The 23038-nt window shown below is 44.4% G+C and overlaps 1 protein-coding gene across 1 annotated transcript in view; it reads right to left on the bottom strand.

Moving 5' to 3' along the window:
• SLC9A8 (solute carrier family 9 member A8) overlaps positions 1-23038 on the bottom strand; it is a gene marked incomplete at its 5' end in the record, with an annotated part of 139984 nt that overhangs the window by 18538 nt on the left and 98408 nt on the right. Inside the window, 6 exon segments of the mRNA XM_082856816.1 lie at positions 1012-1117; positions 2624-2762; positions 8068-8211; positions 13834-13868; positions 14985-15086; positions 19797-19880. Of these exon segments, the coding sequence (XP_082712942.1) occupies positions 1012-1117; positions 2624-2762; positions 8068-8211; positions 13834-13868; positions 14985-15086; positions 19797-19880 (610 nt within the window).

Genomic DNA, 23038 nt, shown 5'->3' with positions numbered 1-23038 from the left:
GAGGACCCATGTGTGATGCCAGACAGTGACCTGAGGGAAGGAGAATTCTGCTCAGCAGCAGAGGAGGAACAGAAAAAAATATTTCAAGAAACTGATAAAAACGTACTACATTTGATAAAAGCCATAAACTTACACAAACTACAAACCCATGAAGTTCAATAAATCCCGAGAGGAAGATAAAGAGAAGCACACCAAGGCACATCAAAACCAAACTGCCACATACCCGTCAGAATGGCTAGTTTTTAAAATTAAAATAAGTGTTGACGAGGATGTGAAGCAGCTGACACTCTCTCATACATTCTGGTGGGGATGCAAATGGCCCAGTCACTCTGTAAAACACTGGGCAGTTTCTGATAAAGCAAAATATACACCTACCATAAGACCCGGCAACCTTACTTACTCCTCGGTATTTATCCAAGATAAATGAAGATACGCACATTAATAGCCAAAATCTGGAAAAGTCCAAATGTCCTTCAAAGGGTGAATGGAAAAACCGGCTCAATAAGAATGTAAAACTACTGATACAGCAAAAACGTGGTGTCTCTCAAGAACATTATGAAAACTGAAAGAAACAAGTCACAAAAGACTAAAAACTACATGATTCCCTTTATATGACATTTATATTCTGGAAAAGGCAAAACTATAGTGGAAGAATGCAGGTCAGTGGGTGCCAGGGCCCAGGGACGGGCTAAGGGATTGACTGCCCTTGGCAGTCTGAAGGCCCTTCAGAAGGCTTGTTTTGAGAGAGAGGCAACATTGGAAGAGATGTTTTGATCTCTGCTACAGGATGGCGGGTAAAGAGAAAAGGTGACCCTGACAACACTGAGTTCCTGGATCCAGCCAGGTCTAAATCCAGATGTATCCCTAGAGAGCCAGTTAGTCCCCTTTACTGCTTAAGCTCTTCTGAGTCGTGACTCTCTTATGACTGAAAGTGACCCAATCGACATAACCTTTCACCAGGCAGGACCACGGACCATCAACCCCAGCATTTCAACACTCTCCGTCACTTACCTGAGAGTGAGATTCCTTCTGCGAGCCCATATGGAAGATAAGCAAAAATGATCATCATGCCAAACTCCAAGGAAGGCGTTTTCCTCAAGTCAATATGCTTTAGCACGTAAATGACAATTGTCAAGGAAAAAGAATCAAAGGACACTTATGGGTGGTCTAGAGACGTCACAAAACTGCTGCCTTCCAAATAGAGAAGGTAAACAATGGATACAAAGATTTGGGAACATCTCAAGGTAACAGGTGAAAATTTGTCATTATGGATTTTTTTCTTTGCAGGGAGACTCTTGTTTTAAGGAAGGGCATCTGACAAAATACTAAGAGATGTAAATTCCTGAGACAAACGGTAGGGGAAAACTAAAGTCACCCTAAGTCATTTCATTTGGAAATGCTGACTTGGAGGGCTGGGAGCCACCGGGGGATGGGTGGGGGGCGGGCTGTGGGGAGCTGGGGCTGCAGACAGACTGAGGACACCCCATACTGCCAGGCCCCTTCCAGGGCCGTGTCCCTCTTCCACTCCACTGACCACATCAGCTGAGGTCACTAATGGGGTTTCCAGAATCCTGGGGACCCATTGAAGGACATTCTCTCCTATTCCTGGACATTTATAAACTCATGTTCCTGTGAAAGGAGAATCTTCCACGTATTCAAATGTTGTTCACATGCCTGTGCTGGAGCCCACAGCACCCATTTACTGGGGCTTCATTAAAGAAGATGCTCTCCCCGCCCGCCCCTCCGCTCTTTTAAATAAAGAGATAAATACAGAGGAAAATACTGAACTAGAAAAAGTTTTCTTTTCCATTCTGTTTATTGATACAATATAAGAAGCTGTCAGCTGACTCAACAGCACCTTGAGACTTCTGGACATAGGAACTGAAGGGAAAATTCAACAGGATGGCAGACAAACACGCCTGTCTCAGGCAAAAGAGGCTTTCCTGGCCGGCCATCTGTGAAACAAACTGCTGGCGGAGGAGGGCCAGGTGGCCATCTCCCCAAGATGCATGCAGGCTTACGCTCACACAGAAAAGGTCTGGTGCCTGTTCCCGTTTTAAATGTGACAAATTTTCTACAGCAATAAAGGTGTCAGCGGCCTTAACAAGTCTCTTGGCTTCTATGGCTGGAAAAGCTTATGGGTTGTTAACCCACAAAATCAGTGTGAATAACTTAGATGGAGCTCACTTTGAAAGTCTCTTTTCTGGTTCTTCCAGATAAATACTTTCAGTGGCGTAGAGATTTTCTCAATTTGACATTTTCAAAGGAAATTAATTTCCGATTTTCTTAATAGGAAAAGTGAGACAGCAGAAAATGAAATTCATCTGAATGCAGTTATCACACTCTGGGAACTGAGAAGACCCCAAAGTCAGATCTGATATTCAACAGTGTACATGTTTTTTAAGCTCTGAAAAGTGATATCCTAAATTTCTAATGTTAAATTTTAAAATCGTTGAGTTTAAATTAAAGTGTTCTTCAGACCAGAACTAAGCATAAAAGTCCTCCTTAAATACGACTTTAGACTAAAATTGGTCCCCTTAAGGAACTGGAGAAAATGACAAGAGACGGATGTAATTAGGAATAATCTTCTCAGCCACATGTGTTCATCATATTAAAAGGATATTAATGCAGAGATTAAGCCAGTGAGAGTGCCGAGTGCTGCTGAGCCAAAGAACATTTTGAGGAAGTAGCCAAGGGCTTGTAAAAATGTTTGCCACCCACTGACATCTGACATATTTTTTCTTGTTAAACCTTCAGCTGTGCTAGGAAATAAAAGAAAAAAAAGAAAGAAGTTAAAATGTTATAGACAAAGTTATTAGAAATTAACTTAGAACTCAAAACTTATTTCTGGCTTATTCTCTCATTCATTCATCATTCAACCCATTAGTCAAACACTTATTTGTTCACCTACTTTGTTCCAGGCACTGTGTTAGTTTCTGGGGGTTCAGAGATGAGAGCAGGTGCCTGCCCTTAGGGAACTCTATAGTCTAATGAGGGAGAAAAACAAGATGGAGGGCTTCCCTGGTGGCGCAGTGGTTAAGAATCCGCCTGCCAATGCAGGGGACACGGGTTTGAGCCCCAGTCCGGGAAGATCCCACATGCCACGGAGCAACTAAGCCCGTGCGCCACAACTACTGAGCCTGTGCTCTAGAGCCCGTGAGTCACAACTGCTGAGCCCACGTGCCGCAACTACTGAAGCCCACGCGCCTAGAGCCCGTGCTCTGCAACGAGAGAAGCCACTGCAATGAGAAGCCCGTGCACCGCAACAAAGAGTAGCCCCTGCTCACGGCAACTAGAGAAAGCCCACGCGCAGCAACGAAGACCCAACACAGCCAAAAAGAAAATAAAAAACTAACAAGATGGAAACTAGGACCATCTCAGGAAAGAGCAGAGAGCTGTAGGAAATACACGGTGGGCATCGAACTCAGACTGGTGGGGGTCTAGGAAGGTTCTTTATGACACATGGGCTGGGTTTCAATTTAGGATAAAGAAGAGCTAACCAGGTGAAGAAATGAGGGAATGCACCCAAGGCAGAGGGAAGAGCATGTGTGGAGGTAGGGAGCCCCAAAATACTAGCAGTGTATCTAGAAGCAGGAAGTTACACAGACAACTGTGGACAGAACACAGGAACTGGCTGCTGGGGGAGGGGCTGGCGGGGAGGACAGTGGCAAGAGTAAGGCAAGAGCCGCAGGCAGGGCCAGGCCCTGTGAAAGGCTTTCGATGAACCAAGCTAAGGAGTTGGTGTTTCATCCTGAAGGCCCTGGGGAGTCACAGGAAATGTTTTCAGTGCGGGGTGGGCGTGGGGGAGTGGGGATCCTGTGGGATAAAACCCGAAACTGAGGCTGTGGCATGAAGTCAGACTAGAATGGAGCCTCCTGAAGAAGAAATGTCAGTGGGTAAGGCCCAGAGTGGGGATTTGGGAGGAGACATCAAGAGGAAGAATTGAAAGCGCTTTCCTTTCACTGCTACAGAGCAAAGAAAAATGTCAGCAGCCATTAAATTCAACTGTTGGTTTTACCCCCAAGGGTAAAACCATTATACCATTAAAAGAGTTATTCTCATTAAATCTCCTCCTCCTGCTGAGTCCACCTTCTCTCAAATCCATCCACTTCTCTCCCTCCCTCCCCTACTATCCTCCAGCTCAGGGCTTCTGCCTCACGGATCTCTGTCTCTATACATCCTGGTCTTCCTAGGAGAACCCATTCTCTACTCAGGGGCCTGAACGATCCCTTGAAAATGCACATCTGATGGAGTTACTGGCCTGTTCAAAACCCCTCGTCAGTCTCCTGCTGCTTTCAGGGGGAAGCTTAGGCTTCTGAGCCTGACGGACTCCTCCCCACCACACCTCCCATCCCATCTCCTCCTCATTCGGGCTGGGCTCCACTGTCACTGACACCTCCCGGTAGGTCGTATGTCACTCTTCCTGGGCTCCAGCTGACTCTGGCTTGTTCTCAGCACACAGGGTCAGTGACACTCCCTCAGGGACACCTGCCTTCACATAGGCCAGCCCATTTACAGGCTCTCCTGGTGCCTGACTTCTCCACAGCAGTGGAACTAGTGAATCATTCCATGAGGACCATGCCTGTGTCCACCTTGTTCACTGCCATATGTCCAGGGCCTAAGCAGAGCCCAGCACACAGAAGATACTCAACAAATTTTTGCTGAATCAGTAAACAAAACAAAGAATTGTCAATAGTAATGCTCAGCTTCATTAATTAGCATTTCATGAACTGGTATAATTTTAAAGCAGGATAATTTGTGATAAAAGGGTGGCTCGGTCAGATAACCTCAGCCTTTTGTGGTGATTTACAGCATAATATAACATAATAAAGGTTCTGAGAAGTGCTGCAAAAAAGAAAACCAACTTTTTTCACATAAAAGTTTTCTAAACTCACCCCAATAGCCCCATTCCCTTTCTTTCCCAGCAGATCCCATGTTAACATCCCACCCTGGGGAAAGCTGGGAACCAATAAGGTTCTTATTGGGAAAGTACTTTTGAAGGCTAAGATCACCTCTAGGTCCCAAATGGATCCGTGGGCCATGAGCATAGCATCCAGCCCCCTCATTTCATTACCACAGCTGGGACACTGGCTGGTGTCACTGCTTTCTTTTCATGCAAAGGAGACTGAGGCCTAAAGAAAGTGGCTAACTGGGTGAGGTCACACCAATGGTTAACAGCAGACCCAGGGCCGAGGCCAATGGTTTCTGAACTCAAGATAAATGAAGGTAGAATTCGGACTCTTTCTAGCCTGGAAATGTCATGCATTTTACTTTTTCAGGTCATGTTCCTCACACCTTAAAGAATAAAAGACAATGTTGCTTCAGGATCCATTTCATGAGCTTTAGCTGCAGCTGCAGAGAACTAAAGGTTTCCTCTACCACAATTATTGTAAGAGTAGATTGTCATAGTAACAAATCAAAGCTAAAAATAATTTAATTAAGGTTAATGAAGAAACAGAAGATACTCAGCTTTCTGGCACTTATGAAAGTGAAAACATTAAAAAAGGGGTAATTCATTCACATATTCAGTTACAAACATAAATGTATCATCATCAGATCACTTTGAAAAACAAGATGTGATTCTTCCTTGTAACCAAGGAAAGCTGACAACACCTCCCCCCTACACTGCAAAAACAAGGCAGTCCTACCACACCCCCTTTCTCCACCATCTCCCGCTTTCACCGGAAAATGCCTACGGACTCACAGGACAACCCATCTGAGTCAGAGACTTAGGTCAGTGACTCCTACCCCAGCCTGTGTACTGGCAAGTAGTGGAGGTGAAGGCTGGAAACCATATATGCATGTGGCCCCCTGATTCAATTTTGGAAACTGTCATCATAGGTGAACTTGGCCTTCAAAAGCACTTTTCCAGGAAGAATGTATGGCTAGTTACAATGACTCCATCCTTTCTCATTTTAAAAACAAAGTATCTCCTAACCTTTGGCCTTTCTGTGGCAAAGGAGACCTGGGAAAGCTCAGAAAAGATCCCACTTCTGCCAGATTTAAGAAAAAAATAAATCAGAGACAAGGCAGTTGAGTTTAGCTCCTCATGTATAAGAATAACTCATGATGTCACCTCCAATTTAGGCACAATTCCTTATCACAAATGTTCAAATGCACAACCAGGACACAAGATAAAGGTAAAAACCAGAAAACTAAGACACTTTCAAAGTAGATCTTAAGAAAAAATATCAGATTTTTTTTAAAAGCTCTTACAGCATGATATATAATTTCCTAATAAAGCTACAGAAATTTTTGCCAAGAGAAACATGAAAAAGCCAACAATAGGGAACTGGTCAAATAGATCACAGTAAATCCATAAATAGATCACAGTAAACCCATAGAAAGAATACTATGCAACTAGTTAAATGATGTTATAAATATAAATGATGTTTATCAACTCCATTCAATGGAAAAGTTACAATACAGTATATACCCATCTAAATAAATTACATGTACCTTCTACCAAACTGTTAACTGTAATTATCTCTTGGGAGTTACAATGCTTGCATTTTTTTTCTTTTCTTTCTTTCTTTGTAAGTTTTCTAAATTTTATATACAGAATATACGGATTATTTTAGAATATATACATATGTTTTTGTTTTGTTTAAGGGTCTGCTGAGCACCTCTTTCAATTAAGCAACGCTTGGTAAGTTCTTCCTGCAAAAGCAGGACAAAAACAGGACAAACAATAGCTGGGGGACAGGAGCAGAAGAGGAAAGGATCTCACATTAACCGACGGCAGATGCTTTTCACATAGTAGATTTAACTACTCAATCCTCAAATCCAATTCTAGGCTGAGGCATTATCACCCTCGCTTTACTGTTGAGACACCCGTGGCTCAGAGAGGTTAAGGAGCTGACCCAGGGTGTCACACAGCTGAGTGGCCATCACTGGAACTTGAACCCAGGTCAGTCTGACCCAAAGACCTGGGCTCTTTCCACGATAAAATGTTCTTTTATTCCAACATAAGAATGCTGAATATAGTCTATAGTAAGGCTTTTAAGAAAACCACAGAGTGGTTATGCTTTGCAAGGAATCCCACAACAAAGGAAACAAGTTCAAAATCAAAATGGAAAAACTATTCTTTAACAGAACACATAATGGCCCCCCAAATTCTCTTAGCTCATCTCTGGTACATTGTCCAGGGCTCTTTTCTCCAACTGCTTTGACTGTCTGTACCTTCTTGATTTTTGGTCAAACTGTCTGGGTCTCCTGTCCATACATGAACACCACAAACCTCAGAGTGCAAGGAAACAGCCCCACATCCGACAAATGGATTTGAGATGAACTTAGACTCATTTGCTTTTCCCAATGACTTCTTGACATTTTATGGCTCATCTTTAATTTCTCAGATCCTATCAACAAGGGCAGTATACCAATGAACAACTGAAAAAGATCTGCAATTTCCAAAGTAGCTTTCACATAATAGCATCTTAAGGCAGGATGCCCGTGAATATCACTACCGTACCTTACAGCTGCGAAAAGGAAGGTGACGTGCGCTAGCGCACAAGTGGGAGAACAGGGCCTCTGTCACATGCTTTCATCTGGAACAATGCTGCCCCAATACTGATCCCTCAACTGGCTGCTCCATCATCATCTGGGGACTCACCCCAGACCTACTGAATTGGAAGCTCTCAGGGTGGCACCTGGGAATGCTACATTTAATAAGCACCCCCCGTGATGCTGATGAGAAGCTGGGCTTTATTTATTTATTTAGGCCACACCCCATGGCATGTGGGATTGTAGTTCCCTGACCAGGGATCGAACCCACACCCCCTGCATTGGACGGGTGGAGTCTTAACCACAGGACCTCCAGCGAAGTCCAAGCTGGGTTTAATTTACAAGCACTGCTAAAAGGTAGATCCTAAAAGGCAGATTCTCCTCTAATCACCCTGGGCCTTGACAAGATTCCTGGGGCACATCAAGGCTTGTCAGGCCAGAAAGATGGAGAAGCAGTGAACCAATCACCCAGAGGATAAGCAACTGTACACGCAGCTGCACGGAAATATCTGCCCCTCTGATACAAGGCCCTTTAGTTCTGTCACTTGAAGAAAACACACTTACTTGGTCAGGACAATGGAGACCGCATCGTTGAGAATGCTCTCTCCAAAAACCAGCATGTTGAGCACTGGGTCCACATGAAGTGCATTGAAAATAGCAATAGTAGCCACTGGATCAACAGCAGATATTAGGGAGCCAAATGCAAAACTGTCAAAGAGAAAAGGAAGGGGTAGTTCTGTAACGCTTAACCCCTGGTCCACATAGTAAAACATTAAACTCAGAGACGGTATTTAGTACAACAACAGTACACACTGTAGCTGAAGGAACTATAGAAGATGGTGGTTTTTTCTCCACTTAAAATACCTGCTAATTAACATTGTGGGTGGAGAAGTGAAAGTCCCACTCTACAAGCTGTTGTTATGAATGGCCTGGTTTTCCACTGAGAATACCAAGATTTTATTTTGACCAATGACAGAGGGAAGACATTTGCTTAAATACATGACAGCCATCCCAGCCTTCTTGGTCAGAGCAGCTGGAACCATGGTGGCCCAGAGGGCCTCCCCTAAACGGCCCATGTGCTCCTGGGTCTGACCTCTGCTCTGCCCCTTGCCACCAGGCCACCGGAGTGCCATCTGTGACCGACGCCAGCCTCCACTCAGATCTGCAACATCTAGGAAAGTGCCAAAAGTCAGCAGCAACTGCAGCCCGCTTCAGGGGCTGCGCAGCCTGGGAGGCAGACAGCGACACCAGTGCTGCCTACCACCAGGCCAGCAGCTCTCACCCCAGTACCCACGAGGGTCTAACTACCTCCAACAAATGGGCATTAACGGCCTAACATGTTTCAAGCACTAAGGCTTTTTCTTAAAAAACATTTATTTATTTGTTTATTTATTTATTTGGCTGCGTCGGGTCTTAGTTGCGGCATGCAGGCTCTTTCGTTGCAGCGCGCGGGCTCCAGAGCATGCGGGCTCAGTAGTTGCGGTGAGGGCTTAGTTGCCCCACAGCGTGTGGGATCTTCGTTCCCTGACCAGGGATTGAACCTGCGTCTCCTGCATTGGAAGGTGGATTCTTAACCACTGGACCACCAGGGAAGTCCCAAGGCTTATAATAATAGCAAATATTTATGTGGCACTTACCACGTGCCAGGCAATGTTCTGAGCACTTTACATGTAGTAGCTCCATAATCCACAAAGCAACCGTATGAAATGGTACTAGTATTGCTCTGATTACATAGGAGAAAACTGAGGGACAATGAGGTGAAGGAACTTGCCCAAGGTCAGACAGCTAGGAGGTGGCAAAGCCCGGATCCAAACACAGGCCATCTGGCTCAGAGTGGGTGCTCTTAGCCACTACACTGGATACAGCAGTACCCGGAGGCCAAGGTCAACTTAGAAAAGGCGAGTGTTACACAGGAAGTCAGGGTGATGAGAGAAAGAGTAACATGGCGGGGTGGTGTGGAGGCATGGGCGTGGGGCCCACTTAGATCGGGGGGTCAGGAGAGGCCTCTCTGAAGAAATGATGCTTATTTAAACGAGGGCCTACCTGACAAGAAGCAGATGGACAGGCCAAGACCTGGGGGCAGTGGCCAGAGCAAGCTACCTCTGAGGTGGAGCAAGCTTGGTTGCCTGAGAAACAGAACAGGGAGCCTGGCAGCTGCGCAGCGAGGGCAAGTGGCTGGAGACGTCGGAGTCTGGGAGGGAGGCAGGGCCGGGTCACCCCGCGGGGCCTTGGGGGCCGCCTGAGGAGTCAGGACGATTATTCTCGCAGCCCATTTGTCTTCTTCCCCTTAGAGTTCTTGCAAGCCCTCGTCGCTTCCCTCAAAAGGCCTCGCCTGGCACTGCTTTCCTTCCAGCTCAGCAGAATGGTTAGGTCTGCCCCCTTCCGCAACACCAGGAGCCACGAGGGGACAGCCTCGGGCGGAGACGTGAGCCAGAGCCCATCCACCTGTTCCCCGCCCGCACCAAGCTTGCGGTCTGGGAGGGATGAGGAGCTACCCGGCCTGGGGACTGGAGCGTGCTCTGTCCACCGTATGTCACCAGCACGATCATCTGGCTCCGGGCTCAGGGAGAGGAGCGCTGGTGGGAAGGGATGTGTGGCTGCCCTGCCAGTTACAGTTCTCTTCATAAACTGATAATCTGGCGTACTGGTTTCCGTGGTGGCGCCCTGAGTTCGGTTAATGTGAATTCATGCAGGAGAGCCTGCTCACTTCAAAGACGGCCTCAGCTCAGACTTCAGTTCCCAGACTTGCCCTGTCCTCACAGAGCCTGTCGCGTGCATTATGAGCTGTGACTTCACCTGCCTCTCACCTCACTGTGAGCGCCCAGAGATATTTGGGGAAGGCAGGCAGGAGGGAGGGGTCCGGGAGGGAAGAAAAGGTAACTCCACCGAACAGCTGCCAACCCGAGAGGCCATGATTTGTTGGCAGCTGGCCTGAAGCCCTTGCTCTGCAACCCACAGAGATTCTTCTCTCCCCTCTCCTTCTTTTATTCCCACTCTCATCACCCACAGCGACATAACAGAGGCCTCGAAGGAAGAAGAACGTCTAAAAAGTACATCTTGGGGACTTCCCTGTTGGTCCATTGATTAGGACTCTGCTCTTTCACTGCCAAGGCCTTGGTTCGATCCCTGGTCAGGGAACTGAGATCCTGCAAGCTGTGCGGCGAGGCCTAAATAAGTAAAAAAAAAAAAAAAAAAAAAAAAGTGCATCCCAAAGCGGGGTGGGAGCCTGGGAGTGTGCCGCAGGTTGTGTGCTGGGCGACGACTCCGTGCGGCTCGCGGGCCCCTCCCTCCATCCCTCAGCAAGCACACAGTGGACAGCACCCACAGCCCCACTGGGCTCCAATTGCCCTTTGTGGAGCCAGGCCTCCTCCACCTTCCATCCCTGTATTGCGTGGGGCTCTAGGAGTAGGCAGGGGACCCAAGCCTGGTCAGAGGTCCATCGCCAGGCATTTTACCAGGTCACCAGATATTAGGTTGGCCCTTTTGGCGGGGACGGCGAGGGTGATCGTGAGACGAAAGCCATTGGTGCTGCCACATGGGGTGAGCGCACCTGAGGATGACATCGACCAGGGAACAGCTAAGACAGAGAGAGGAGAGGTTCCTGACATCACAGGCCCCCAGAGGCTGTCATGCAGGAAGCCATCACTCCGGGGACACTTCTGTTCTACGAGTCAACAAACTTCTTTTTTGCTAAAACGAGTTCGTGTTGGGTTTCAGTTGCACTGAAAGAGGCCTGACTGATGTTCTTTGTCATAGTTCCTGTGGCATCCTGAACTGAAAACCAAACAGCAGGAACCAGAAGACGGACTGATGAATGGACAGAGGGATGGAGAGATGGAAAGATCTGTGGTTAAAGCAAATCCAGTGAAAACAGTGACTGTAGAATCTAGGCGGTCATGTGCGTGTCCACTGTACAGTGCTTCACCTTTTCTGTGTGTTTGAAATTTCCATAATAAAATGTTGGGGGAGAAGTGCTTTGCATAAATTATGTAACACATTTAGCTTTGGCTGAGACTCTAAATTGGGGCACAGTGTTTCTGACAGTGAACATGGAAAGTCGGAAATATGAACTGCCTGAATCATGGAGAGGTCTGAATATAAGCAGGCATTGAATCTTGCCCGCAGCTGTTCCACGTCACAGCTTATGACCCAGTCTTTTAAAAGGCCAGAAGCCAGAAGTTCAACTGAACAATGTGTTTTCTTTATTCCATCATCTCAGAAGACAGCAACGTCAACAAAACAAAAAGAAAATGGACTGGGGGACTTCCCTGGTGGCACAGTGGTTAAGAATCTGCCTGCCAACGCAGGGAGCCCTGATCTGGGAAGATCCCACATGCCGTGGAGCAGCTAAGCCCCTGCACCACAACTACTGAGCCTGCGCTCTAGAGCCCATGAGCCACAACTACTGAGCCTGCGTGCCACAACTACTGAAGCCCGCACACCTAGAGCCCGTGCTCTGCAACAAGAGAAGCCACCGCAATGAGAAGCCCCGCTCGCCGCAACTAGAGAAAGCCTGTGTGCAGCAATGAAGACCCAACGTAGCCAAAAATAAATAAAATTTAAAAATAAAAAAAAAAAAGAAAATGGACTGGGATGGTGAAATAATTTAGGGTGTATCTATGAGTGAATTAGCTCTCCAGAGGAAACACCAGTGAAGTAAAACCTTCTGTGCAAAAAAGTTATTTTTATGTTTCCTACCGTGCAGAGGTCCATGGGCCTCATGTTTGACCTGCATGGTGTTTCGAAAAATGGATCAAGTTGGCAACATTTAAAACAGGAAAATTCCCTATTAAAATCTAGAAACTTGGCCTCTTTTGGAAAAAAAACAATTAAGTATCTGGCAATTCTGGGTCCACGTTCCCACGTGGTAATTAGCAGGTGGAGCTAAGAGGTGGCTGTCCCCTTCAGACGATGGGCTCTCCAGCTCACCACTGTCACCACCTCCAGACACACACCTGGCCAGCTCCCCTCTGTGAAGGGTTCTGCCAGGCCCTGCAGCTGTGTGGGTTTGCGACTGCTGGCTAATTTCCCCCAGAGCACCCCCCATCTGTGGGACAGTCACTTTCTAACAGGAAAGGAAGTGTCTGCCCACACAGAGAGAAACTCCACCTGGTTCTTACTCTGCTTGTCTAAGGGCCAATTCTTTTACTCCTCTCTTCCTGAACATCCCAACCTCCGGTTCAATTCAATTTCACAAGGATTTATCAAGCGTTTTTTGTATCTCTAAGCAGTTGCCCCCAAACAGGTTGAAGGACTGAATGCTGTGACATCTTCCTTTACATCCACTGGGTTTTGAACATTTCTTTTCAGTTGCAAAATACCTACAAAATGCAGGGCATCAGTTCTGCTCAGCTTCACGCTCCCTATGGAACAGGGATGTGACTTTCGCTACTTGTTTGTATAGCAAGACTATCTTACAACAAAGGCTTTGAAATTTATGTCCCTGGAGAGAAAATGAGGCTGGACTTGATGCTATCAAAGGCACATTTCTCACGAAAAGGGCTCCAAGATTTTAATCTCCAAGTTGCTGCTGAAGGCTGTAAGCTCTGGTTGGCCCAGTGAAAGGGACCCCGGGGCAGAGCACTGGGTCCCACTTCCGAGCTCCCCAGCCAAGCACAAGACAGAATCCAGTGCTCCCGGGAGAGAAACACAGAGCAAGGCTGCATATTCACTGCACTTCTCAGAGATGGGAAACCAGGTCACGCTGTGTGTGTGCACTTTTTTAGCACTAGATCTGGTAACTTCGGCTTCCTAGGTTGCTTCTTGCTAAGACAATTATGGAAATTTCTGGATTGGGCTCCTAGACAGCAGCTCTGAGTGCCCAATGGAGTAGCTGCAGCCTGAGAAGGCTGCCCACAACAGAGCACCTCCTTCCCCCTCCCCATCCCCACCGCCCTGGGGGGAATCCCAGAGTAAAGATTCACACCTCACCCCCGACTCCATCCCCAATCTCTCAAGAAGACAACTTTTCATTATGGCCATTGCAAAGCCTTAGAAATGAGCTGAAGATGATTCTTAATAATAAAAGGACAATGGTGCAGCGTGTGGTGTGTGTGAGGCGGCAGTTAACTAACCAAGAGTTATTCCCTTCAAAGCTGAAACTAAATCATTTCCATCAGCAACCCTCTGACTGGAGATCTTCAAAATTCCTCAATATAGTTTTGATTCATTTCAGAGACACAAATTAATTCAGAATAGATTCTACAGCAGAAATAGTCAGCAAAACGAAAAGACAGAATAGAGAAGTACCACAGCCAGGAATCAATGTGGAGAAAACTTGGCCCCAGTCTGAAAAGTAGCCACATGGGTGTTACAGTATGAAAGGTTTACCTGTCTGTCATGTTGAGTTTAGAGATTACATCAGCCTGTAAAATAAAAAACACAAACACACAGACACACAAAAAAAAAACCCCTGGAGAACAGCCAAGAAGATTAAAATGTCCATTAGTGCTTTATTACAAACTAATAAGGACATTAATCTTCAGTCCCCAAACCACTTGAAAAATACAGAAAACTCCTAAGTTTTAGTTTAGGCATGCATTCAATCATCATACACAGGAAGTATGAAAATGAACACTAATATTTGCAAGCCAAATTAACGAGTTTTCTTCTCTAAAGTTTATTCCCATTTGAAGCTGGAAGCTGAGCAATGAAGAAGGTTGCATGACAGACAGATTTATTCTGGTGCCATTGAGGCAGCAGTAAAGGTGAAAATCAGATGGAATATATGGGCTTTTACCGACAGCCATCAAAAGCAGCAGACACATCTGACACATGTAAGAGAAATCTGCCAGTTACCCCAAGGCCTGGATCTCAAACTGCGTTTGCAGAACTAGGGCGGAGAAACTTTCTGCAACTGACCATACTGGAAGAGAACTGTGACATGCACAGACGTGCATAATGCAAAGCTACAGATACTACCTTCCTAGGTAGGTCTGGTTTAAATTAATTCAAATTAATTTGAATTCAAAGTACAAAACACTCAGTTGATGACACCGGGAATTGGTTTAGCAATGGTGGAAAATCCAGGGAAAATAATTCTACAGGACAGCTTAGAATTGAGTGAAGACATACAGAATTATCTTTGATTTTTAAAATGCAAATTTTTATTAAAGAAACAGTGTTTAACCTTGATTCAGTCTGACAACAGAATTGATACTGTTATAATTTGAAGATCTTGATGGTATATATTCTGCTTTATTTTTAGGTATTCCAACTTAAGACAATATTGGTTTGCAAATAATATCAAATACTTTTGGGGATTATGGAAAAGATTCACTCAATTCCAGACACCAAAGCTTCTCGAGGACACTGAGAGACAACTTCAGCATGCCTTTACTGTGCCTTGTTTGAGTCCGGATTTCTTTGCAGGAGAGCCTTTACCTTGACTGTAAAACCCCCATGAGGTGTCACTACCCCACTTCCCTGCATGAGCTCTAAGAATGCAAGGTTTTCAAAGTTTTCAAAGATGTTTTCCTTACCTGACCCAGAAAGTAAATTCCTCCACCTACTACAAAAGCGGAAATTGCCGTACCAAAAACAGCAAATAGGGTGATGGAACCAATATTTTGAAAGAAGTTACCCTGTTTGAGAGAACAGAAATGAGAGGAATGATTAGAAAGGCTGGTCTGCTCAGTGAAGTCATGGACCCCACAGCTGGCCCTCCTCACATGCTTGATTCTCTGTAAAGGGCACCATCACCCACCTTGGTTGGCAAGCTCTAGAAACCTGGGCATCTTCCCTCACCCCCACATGCAATGCAGAGCCAAGTCCTGTGGCTTTTGCATTCCCCACGTCACTCACATCTCCCTGCTTCTCTCCATCACCATCCCCACCACCCTTACCCAACTGCCATCATCTCTCCCCTGGATCACTACAATAGCTTCTAACAAGTCTCAACCAGCCCTGGCCCTTGCCCTCTTGCTCTCCAAGTGCTTCCAGAATGATCTCTGCAAAAGATAAGTCTGACTGTGCTGCCTACATTCTGACCCCCACTTCCACTCAAAACGCAGTTAAAACCCAACCAAAGCCTGGATGGTTTGACCCCCTCGAAGGCCTCTAACCTCCCCTTTGTTCTCTGGGTTCCAGTCACACTAGTAGCTTTTTGTTTTTCAAACACATCATGCTCCCTGGGCTTGGACCACTCTTCCTTCCCCTTCGCTTAGTGAACTTTAATCGTCCCAAGATCTCAGGACATTTTGACTCTTCCTGAGGGAAGCCTTCTCTGATCCCTTACCCAAGTCAGATCCCAGTCTATGCTCTCAATGCACAGTGACTCTCTCCTGGTAGCACTTGACATAGCTGAAACGTTACATTTATTTTATGTAATTATTTGGTATCTGTCTTTCCCACTAGGTTGCAGGCTCAATGGGGGCAAAGACCACATCTGCTTTTGTATAACAGTCACTGGCATACAGCCTGTGAGATGCAAGATGCCCCATGAATAGGTACTAAAGGAATTAACTGTGTTTCATGTCTGATTAAAGTCCAAAGTTTATATAATTATAATTTTCAATTAATTAAGAAAAGGTACATTGCTACAAAGAATGTCAAGATAATAGGTTATACTATCAGCAGCTCCTTTTTGTAGTCCACATCTTTTAAGCAATTTTATTTCACTCTATTAGTATCATCAAATATGATAGATAAAATATATTCCCATCTATACAGCATTTAAGAGAAAATATTTGAGTCCAAGCAGTATGGTAACATCTTTCAAATTTCCATAAAATTTTAAAAATTAAGCTATTTATTAGAACCCTGTGGACTCTGTTTAGGAATAAGGCCAGGGTAACTTGATGGTCCGTGATTGTGGGTCTGGACAAGGAAAACCATTTTTTCGCTCAGAAATTGTCAAGCCATGAACAAAAGGAACTGATACTTTTCTTTTTTGGCCACGTCATGCAGCTTGTGGGATCTTAGTTCCCTGACCAGGGATTGAAACCCGGGCCCTCGGCAGTGAAAGTGCTGAGTCCTAACCACTGGACCACGAGGGGATTCCCAGGAACTGATACTTTAAAGCTCATTTCAGAAGACTGTCCTCAGCTCAGCACTGACAACCCACTAAGCCTATCTCCTTCAGGAAGTTTCTTTGCTTCATTTTTTGCAATTTTGATTTGGCTGACCATAATCAGACCTTCAATTACTTTGTTTGGCATCTCAATCTTTAGCACACAAAGAACTTTAAAATAGCTCAAGGCAAACACAATGATTTGGTTTTTTCTTAAACAAAAGGCTTTCATCTATGAGTTTTTCTTTGCAGAGAGCTGCTTAATTTTGTTATTTAAAAATAGATTACACTAAGCCTTGGTCTGTTTATAGGGATCTAATTCTGATATAACTTACGTCGTTGGCTAATATTAATCTGGATGTTGGAAAGTTACCCAAATTCAAGTTGCCCCACTATAAGAACTTCCCTTTGCTACATAAAGCAAATTTATCTGCTTCTCTCAGACATAATTTTTAAAATGTTCTATTCTTGGGCTTCCCTGGTGGTGCAGTGGTTAAGAATCCGCCTGCCAATACAGGAAACATGGGTTCGAGCCCTGGTCCGGGAAGATCCCACATGCCGCGGAGCAACTAAGCCTGTGCACCACAATTACTGAGCCTGCGCTCTAGAGCCCGTGAGCCACAGCTTCTGAGGCCCGCGTGCCTAGAGCCCGTGCTCCACAACAAGAGAAGCCACCGCAATGAGAAGCCTGCGCACTTCAATGAAGAGTAGCCCCCGCTCGCCCCAACTAGAGAAAGCCCACGCGCAGCAACGAAGACCCAATGCAGCCAAAAGTAAATAAATAAATTTATTTTTAAAAAAGTTCTATTCTTTATATTAATAATTTAAAGAACCAAATAGCTGCCTACCTAATACATACCAACTGATGATAACTGTACTGAAATTTTTATTCCAAGTCCAAATTTACGTCAGCAAATATAGCAATATTAAAATAAAGTCAACTTCCTATCTTCTTTGGGGGTGGGTAGGCAGTGGACAGAAGTCTCTGAATTCCCATTCCAACTCACACTAGTCCCTTTCACATAAATTGTCACAGTTTCTGCTGTAAAGCCATCTTCAAAAATTTCTTCTCTTAAGAAACTACTATTTTCCTCAAATTTTGAGTAAGTTTATTTCCCCTCCCTCCAAAAAATTAGAAAATAAAAAGTTTACATGTGCTAATATAATAACCAGTCTTATGTTTTTAAGTCAAAATCGAATCATTTTTCGGGAGTTCCCTGGCAGTCCAGTGGTTAGGACTCTTGCTCTCACTGCCGAGGGCCCAGGTTCAATCCCTGGTCGAGGAACTAAGATCCCACATGCCGAGTGGCAGCCAAAGGGAAAAAAAAAAAAATCAATCCATTTTCTTCAGCACTGTTTTGAAATATTTTCATAATCTGCTCAGTTCTTTCAAGATTTGTTCACAAAATTAAAGAGTGAGAGATACTGACCTTCAAATCCTTCTTGCTTGTTTTCTTTTTAACAATTATCTGATGTCAGTAATGGTTTATAAGATATGGGATTTTTTTAATATTAAATTTCCTTTTTACTTTTTCTTTTGATTAATGCACAATAAAATAATAACTTAAAAAAAATCTGGCCTGAACATCTTAGAATAATTTTGCTTTAATATCCAGGAGGAAAATTAAAAATTTAATTTGTATGTTTTTACCAAAACTCTCATAACAAATTTAACTCAAGTTTATTACATTATTATTAATAATAACACTAGTCATGTTATAATAGATAATAACAAGAAGCACTACCAATTATTTAATGTGGTGAGTGGTGCTTTGCATACATTCTTTCATCTAATGTAAATCTCAAAGCAACCTAGGAGGTAGGGTTTCGGGGATCTTTTTGTCCTCTGTTTTTAATTTCTACTCTACTCAAAAGGAACCTATAGGGGGCAGCGCATGATTAGGCCTAGGTCTCTCTGGCTGTAAAGTCCAGGCTCTTTCCTCTCTCCAAAGATATGCCGATCCTTAGTCTTTCCAACCTTCACAGTTTTTTAAAATCATATTTATAAAATAACTGTTGTATTACTAGTATTTTAAGTTGAATCACCTTTTTATTTTAAAACTTAAATACACTTGTATTTAAAAAGAACTCATACGGACTTCCCTAGTGACGCAGTGGTTTAGAATCCGCCTGCCAATGCAGGGGACACGGGTTCGAGCCCTGGTCCGGGAAGATCCCACATGCCACGGAGCAACTAAGCCTGTGACCTACAACTACTGAGCCTGCGCTCTAGAGCCCGTGAGCCACAACTACTGAGCCCGCATGCCACAACTACTGAAGCTCACACACCTAGAGCCCACGCTCCGCAACAAGAGAAGCCACCACAATGAGAAGCCGGCGCACCGCAATGAAGAGTAGCCCCGCTCACTGCAACTAGAAAAAGCCCGCAGGCAGCAACGAAGACCCAACGCAGCCATAAATAAATAAATAAATGTATTAAAAAAAAACAAGTTTGCTACACAAATTAAAAAAAAAAAAAAAGCAACTCATAGACAAGGAAAAGACTCAGGTACACACACAAACTGGCTTAAAAGCGAGAAGCTCCTGCCCAGGCAGAAAGAGCCCCACTGGAAGCTGGAAGACAGAGACCAGAAATACCAGAGCAAAGCAGAGAACTGAGCAGGGGCCAGTGATGCTGCTCTCCAGGGTCAGGGAGCCAAGAATGAGTGGAGCAACTGTGGGAGTAGGTGGCTGGGCCAGAAGGAGGTGGAAGACTAGGGGGAAGGATGGGGCTCCAGTCTGGTGAGGAAAAGCAGGGCCAGGGAGAGGGTGGGAAGGAATGGAGACTGGGGCTTAAAGGGCATAATGGCTGGGAGCTGAGGCCCAGGGCAGTGCCCTGAGAGGGGAGACACTGAAGGATGGATGGGCCCAAGGCAGGAGAAAGGCCTGATATGGTGACGTGAGAGAACCAGTAGGCCTGGGGCACCTGTCCCTGTCATCCCAGGACACAGTCTGTCCTCTTAACATGGGTCAGTCTGTGTCCAAGAGGAGTCAATGTAACACCTGTGTACCATCAAAATCACTTTGGCTATTTCTTTCTAGGCCAAGTACCCCTCTATGGAAAACACTAGTAAGCCACACTGCCTAAAACCATGAAAGCAGCCCACTGACCATGTTTGCTCCCTCTACAAGTCAGGCATGACAGTCTAGCTTCTACCACACACGCCAGGGTGTTCACAAAGAGCCACCACTGCTAAATTAACACCTGAGCTTTTAAGGAACTTGCCTTACAAACACACGGAGCCACCCGGACCAAAAGCACTAATGTGTGCCTGAGTCTTACCTTGTGTAATGAATATCCTGACTCAAATATAATAGGTGGAAGCAAAAGGAGGAAAAACATATTTGGACGAAACATTTCTTCCTCCTGTAAATATAAAATGGATATTTTCAGAGGCATGAAATCTGTGTAATTAAGAAATAAATCCATCAATGAAAAGCCAAAGTAACTGTTCTCTTAGAACCTGGCCCAGTGGAAAAATACAATGCTTAAACCACCACCTGATAATAAAACCAAACAAAAGGAGCGACAAAAACAAACAAAAGGAGAGACAAAAACAAACAAATATACAAAACTCTCAAAACCTGCATTTAAAAATGTAGGACAAATGATTTTAAAAGGTGACCAGCAAAATAAATAGCAGAATGAACCACTTCCAAACATACAGCGGTATGCTTTTTATTCTTTACTAAGGAAAGAAAACTAATTTTAATATAGAAAACATTTCAATTCAAATAGAACACTTTCAAAAAGAAGTCCACAAATTGGATTCCTCCAGGAAAAAGGTTAACGGTAAGCCCTAAAACAATCCACTTAGAGGAAGAGTAAACCCTACTCATGTTTAAAATAGCCCTGCCTTTTCTCTGCATGTCATAGACAACTATGCCATTTTCCTAAATCTGATGTGATGAAACAGTCCTCACCTGATGCCCTTGCAACCTGGGACATGGCTATAAAGCGAGCCCCTTGTCATGCTTTCAGATTCAAATATTAAGTACCATTATGAAAGGTATTTTTAGAATATGGCCACCTTTGGGGGGAATGGAATAATAATTTCATCTTCTATAGTAATACAGTTCTCTAGTTGTTGGTGGATTGGGGGAAAATACATACTGGTTCTCAAACCCAAAATGACTACAGGTAATACACAGTCTATTTAATACTGCAAAATCAGGCCCTTTTCATATGAAAACTTCTATGTCACATTCTTGACAGTCTGACTTCTTGTCAAAATCCCTATTCAAAAGAATGATAAATGTATCCTTACAAATGTACGGCTGTTACCATAAAGACTAAAATAACATTCAAAAAAGGCTCAAAATAGAAGCAAATGATGACTTCTGAAAATGCCTTATTAAGTCTTAAAATAACCGCCTGTATCACAAGCTCATGACTCAGACTGGGGCCATGTGAAAAGAAATGGGCCGATCTCTGTGCTTTGTGGGGCAAGCTATTCGCAGGATCTGTGCAGTTGGGCCACTGCAGAGACTCTGGGAGTTTCAGAAACAAAACACCCCCTGGGAAAAAGGAGAACCCACCTGCAGTGGGTTCACAGTGTCCTCTCCTCCCAATTCATGTGACCTGGAACCTCAAAATGCAACCTGATTTGAAAATAGGGTCTTTGCAGATGGAATTAAGGGAAGAATCACAGCTGAGACCATACTGGATTAGGGTGGGCCCTAAACCCAATGACAGTGTCCTTAAAAGAGACAGAAAGGGACACACAGACACAGAGATGAAGGCACATGAGGACAGACTGAAGCAGAGACAGGAGTTAGGCTGCCATCACCAAGGAATGCCTGGGACCACCTGAAGCCGGAAGAGGCAGCGAAGGATTCTCCCCTAGGGCCTGGATTCACTCCCTTGAGGGAGTGTGGCCCTGCCAACACCTTGATTTCAGACTTCTGGCCTCTAGAACTATGAGAGAACAAATCTCTGATGTTTTAAGCCACCCAATTTGTGGTAATTCGTTACAGAAGCCACAGGAAATGCACACACCACCTTACAGTGAATAGTGTCACAGAAAGATCCCAGGTTCCTTTGGGCAGTATCTCCCCTAAAGTGATCTGATGTGGTTTTAGGTGGTACTTGAGCAATGTGTGTTGAATACCACTGACCCCACGGATTGAGAAAGTCAGCCCTTTTTGATTCTTTCTCAATCCCAATTAAGTCAGACATGTCAGTTTGGTGCTACCGTGTTAAGCCTCTCTCCAATATGCTGATCCCCCTTTTTGACAAAGAGGACAGGCTTGTCCTCAGAGGCTTCAGCAAGCAAATGTACCACTTTGTTTTTATCGTATTTATTTATAAAAACAATATTGGTTTCCCACTTAAAACAGTATTATAATGTTTCCTTTAAAATAAATGTATATAGTACACCAACGTTCATAGCAGCATTATTCACGACAGTCAAAAGGTGGAAACAACCCCAGGGCCCATCAACAGATAAATGGATAAACAAAGTGTCGTATATACTGACCATGGAATATTATTCAGCCATAAAAAGGAAACAAGTTATGACACAGGCTACAAAGTGGATGAACCTTAAAAACAGCATGCTAGGGCTTCCCTGGTGGCGCAGTGGTTGAGAGTCCACCTGCCGATGCAGGGGACACGGGTTTGTGCCCCGGTCTGGGAAGATCCCACATGCTGCGGAGCAGCTAGGCCCGTGAGCCATGGCCGCTGAGCCTGCGCGTCCGGAGCCTGTGCTCCACAGCGGGAGAGGCCACACCAGTGAGAGGCCCACGTACCGCAAAAACAAAACAAAACAAAACAGAAAAAACACATCATGCTAAGTACTGATAAAATAAGCCAGATAAAAAAGGACAAATATTATATGATTCCACCCATTTGAGGTACCTAGAATAGGTAAATTCATAAACACAGAAAGTAGAATAGGGGCTACTAAAAAAATAGAAAATACTAAGAAAAATAGAAAGTAGAAAACAAAGTAGGGAGAGAGGAATAGGGAATTGTTTAATGGGTAGAGTTTCCGTCTGGGATGATGAAAAAATTCTGGAAATAGATAGTGGTGATGATTAAACAACATTGTAAATGTATTTAATGCCACTGAATTGTACACTTAAAAATGGCTAAAATGCTAAATTTTATGTTACGTATATTTTACCACAATAAAAGCTTTTAAAAAACTGCTATAAAGACTTATATACACAAAAAAGCAAGTTGACTTAAAGAAACATATTAAGCATATGACAATATAGGTAGAAGGCAGGCCCAGCAGGACAGTCTGGAAACAGACCTACATGGAAAGAAAATACCCAGCAACTTCACTGTTTTTCTTACCTCCCCTGTTCGCTGCAGCACCCAGTTTCCAAACAGATCCTACTTCCTGCTTTGGCTTCCACAAACACCTGCTCCTCCAGAAAGCCTGCCCAATGGTTTTAGCCTAAAAACCTCACCCGTTTCTGAGGTCAAGCACTGGTTGTCTAGATGGCTCTTCAGGGCACTTAATTACATTCACCACCCAACTGTGGTTCACTCATCTATACTATTCAATATATTAT

The sequence above is a fragment of the Leucopleurus acutus genome, assembly GCF_964270905.1.
Source record: "Leucopleurus acutus genome assembly, chromosome: 16".
In the NCBI taxonomy this organism is placed as follows: domain Eukaryota; kingdom Metazoa; phylum Chordata; class Mammalia; order Artiodactyla; family Delphinidae; genus Leucopleurus; species Leucopleurus acutus.
This window is presented reverse-complemented; position numbering and strand designations above follow the sequence as displayed.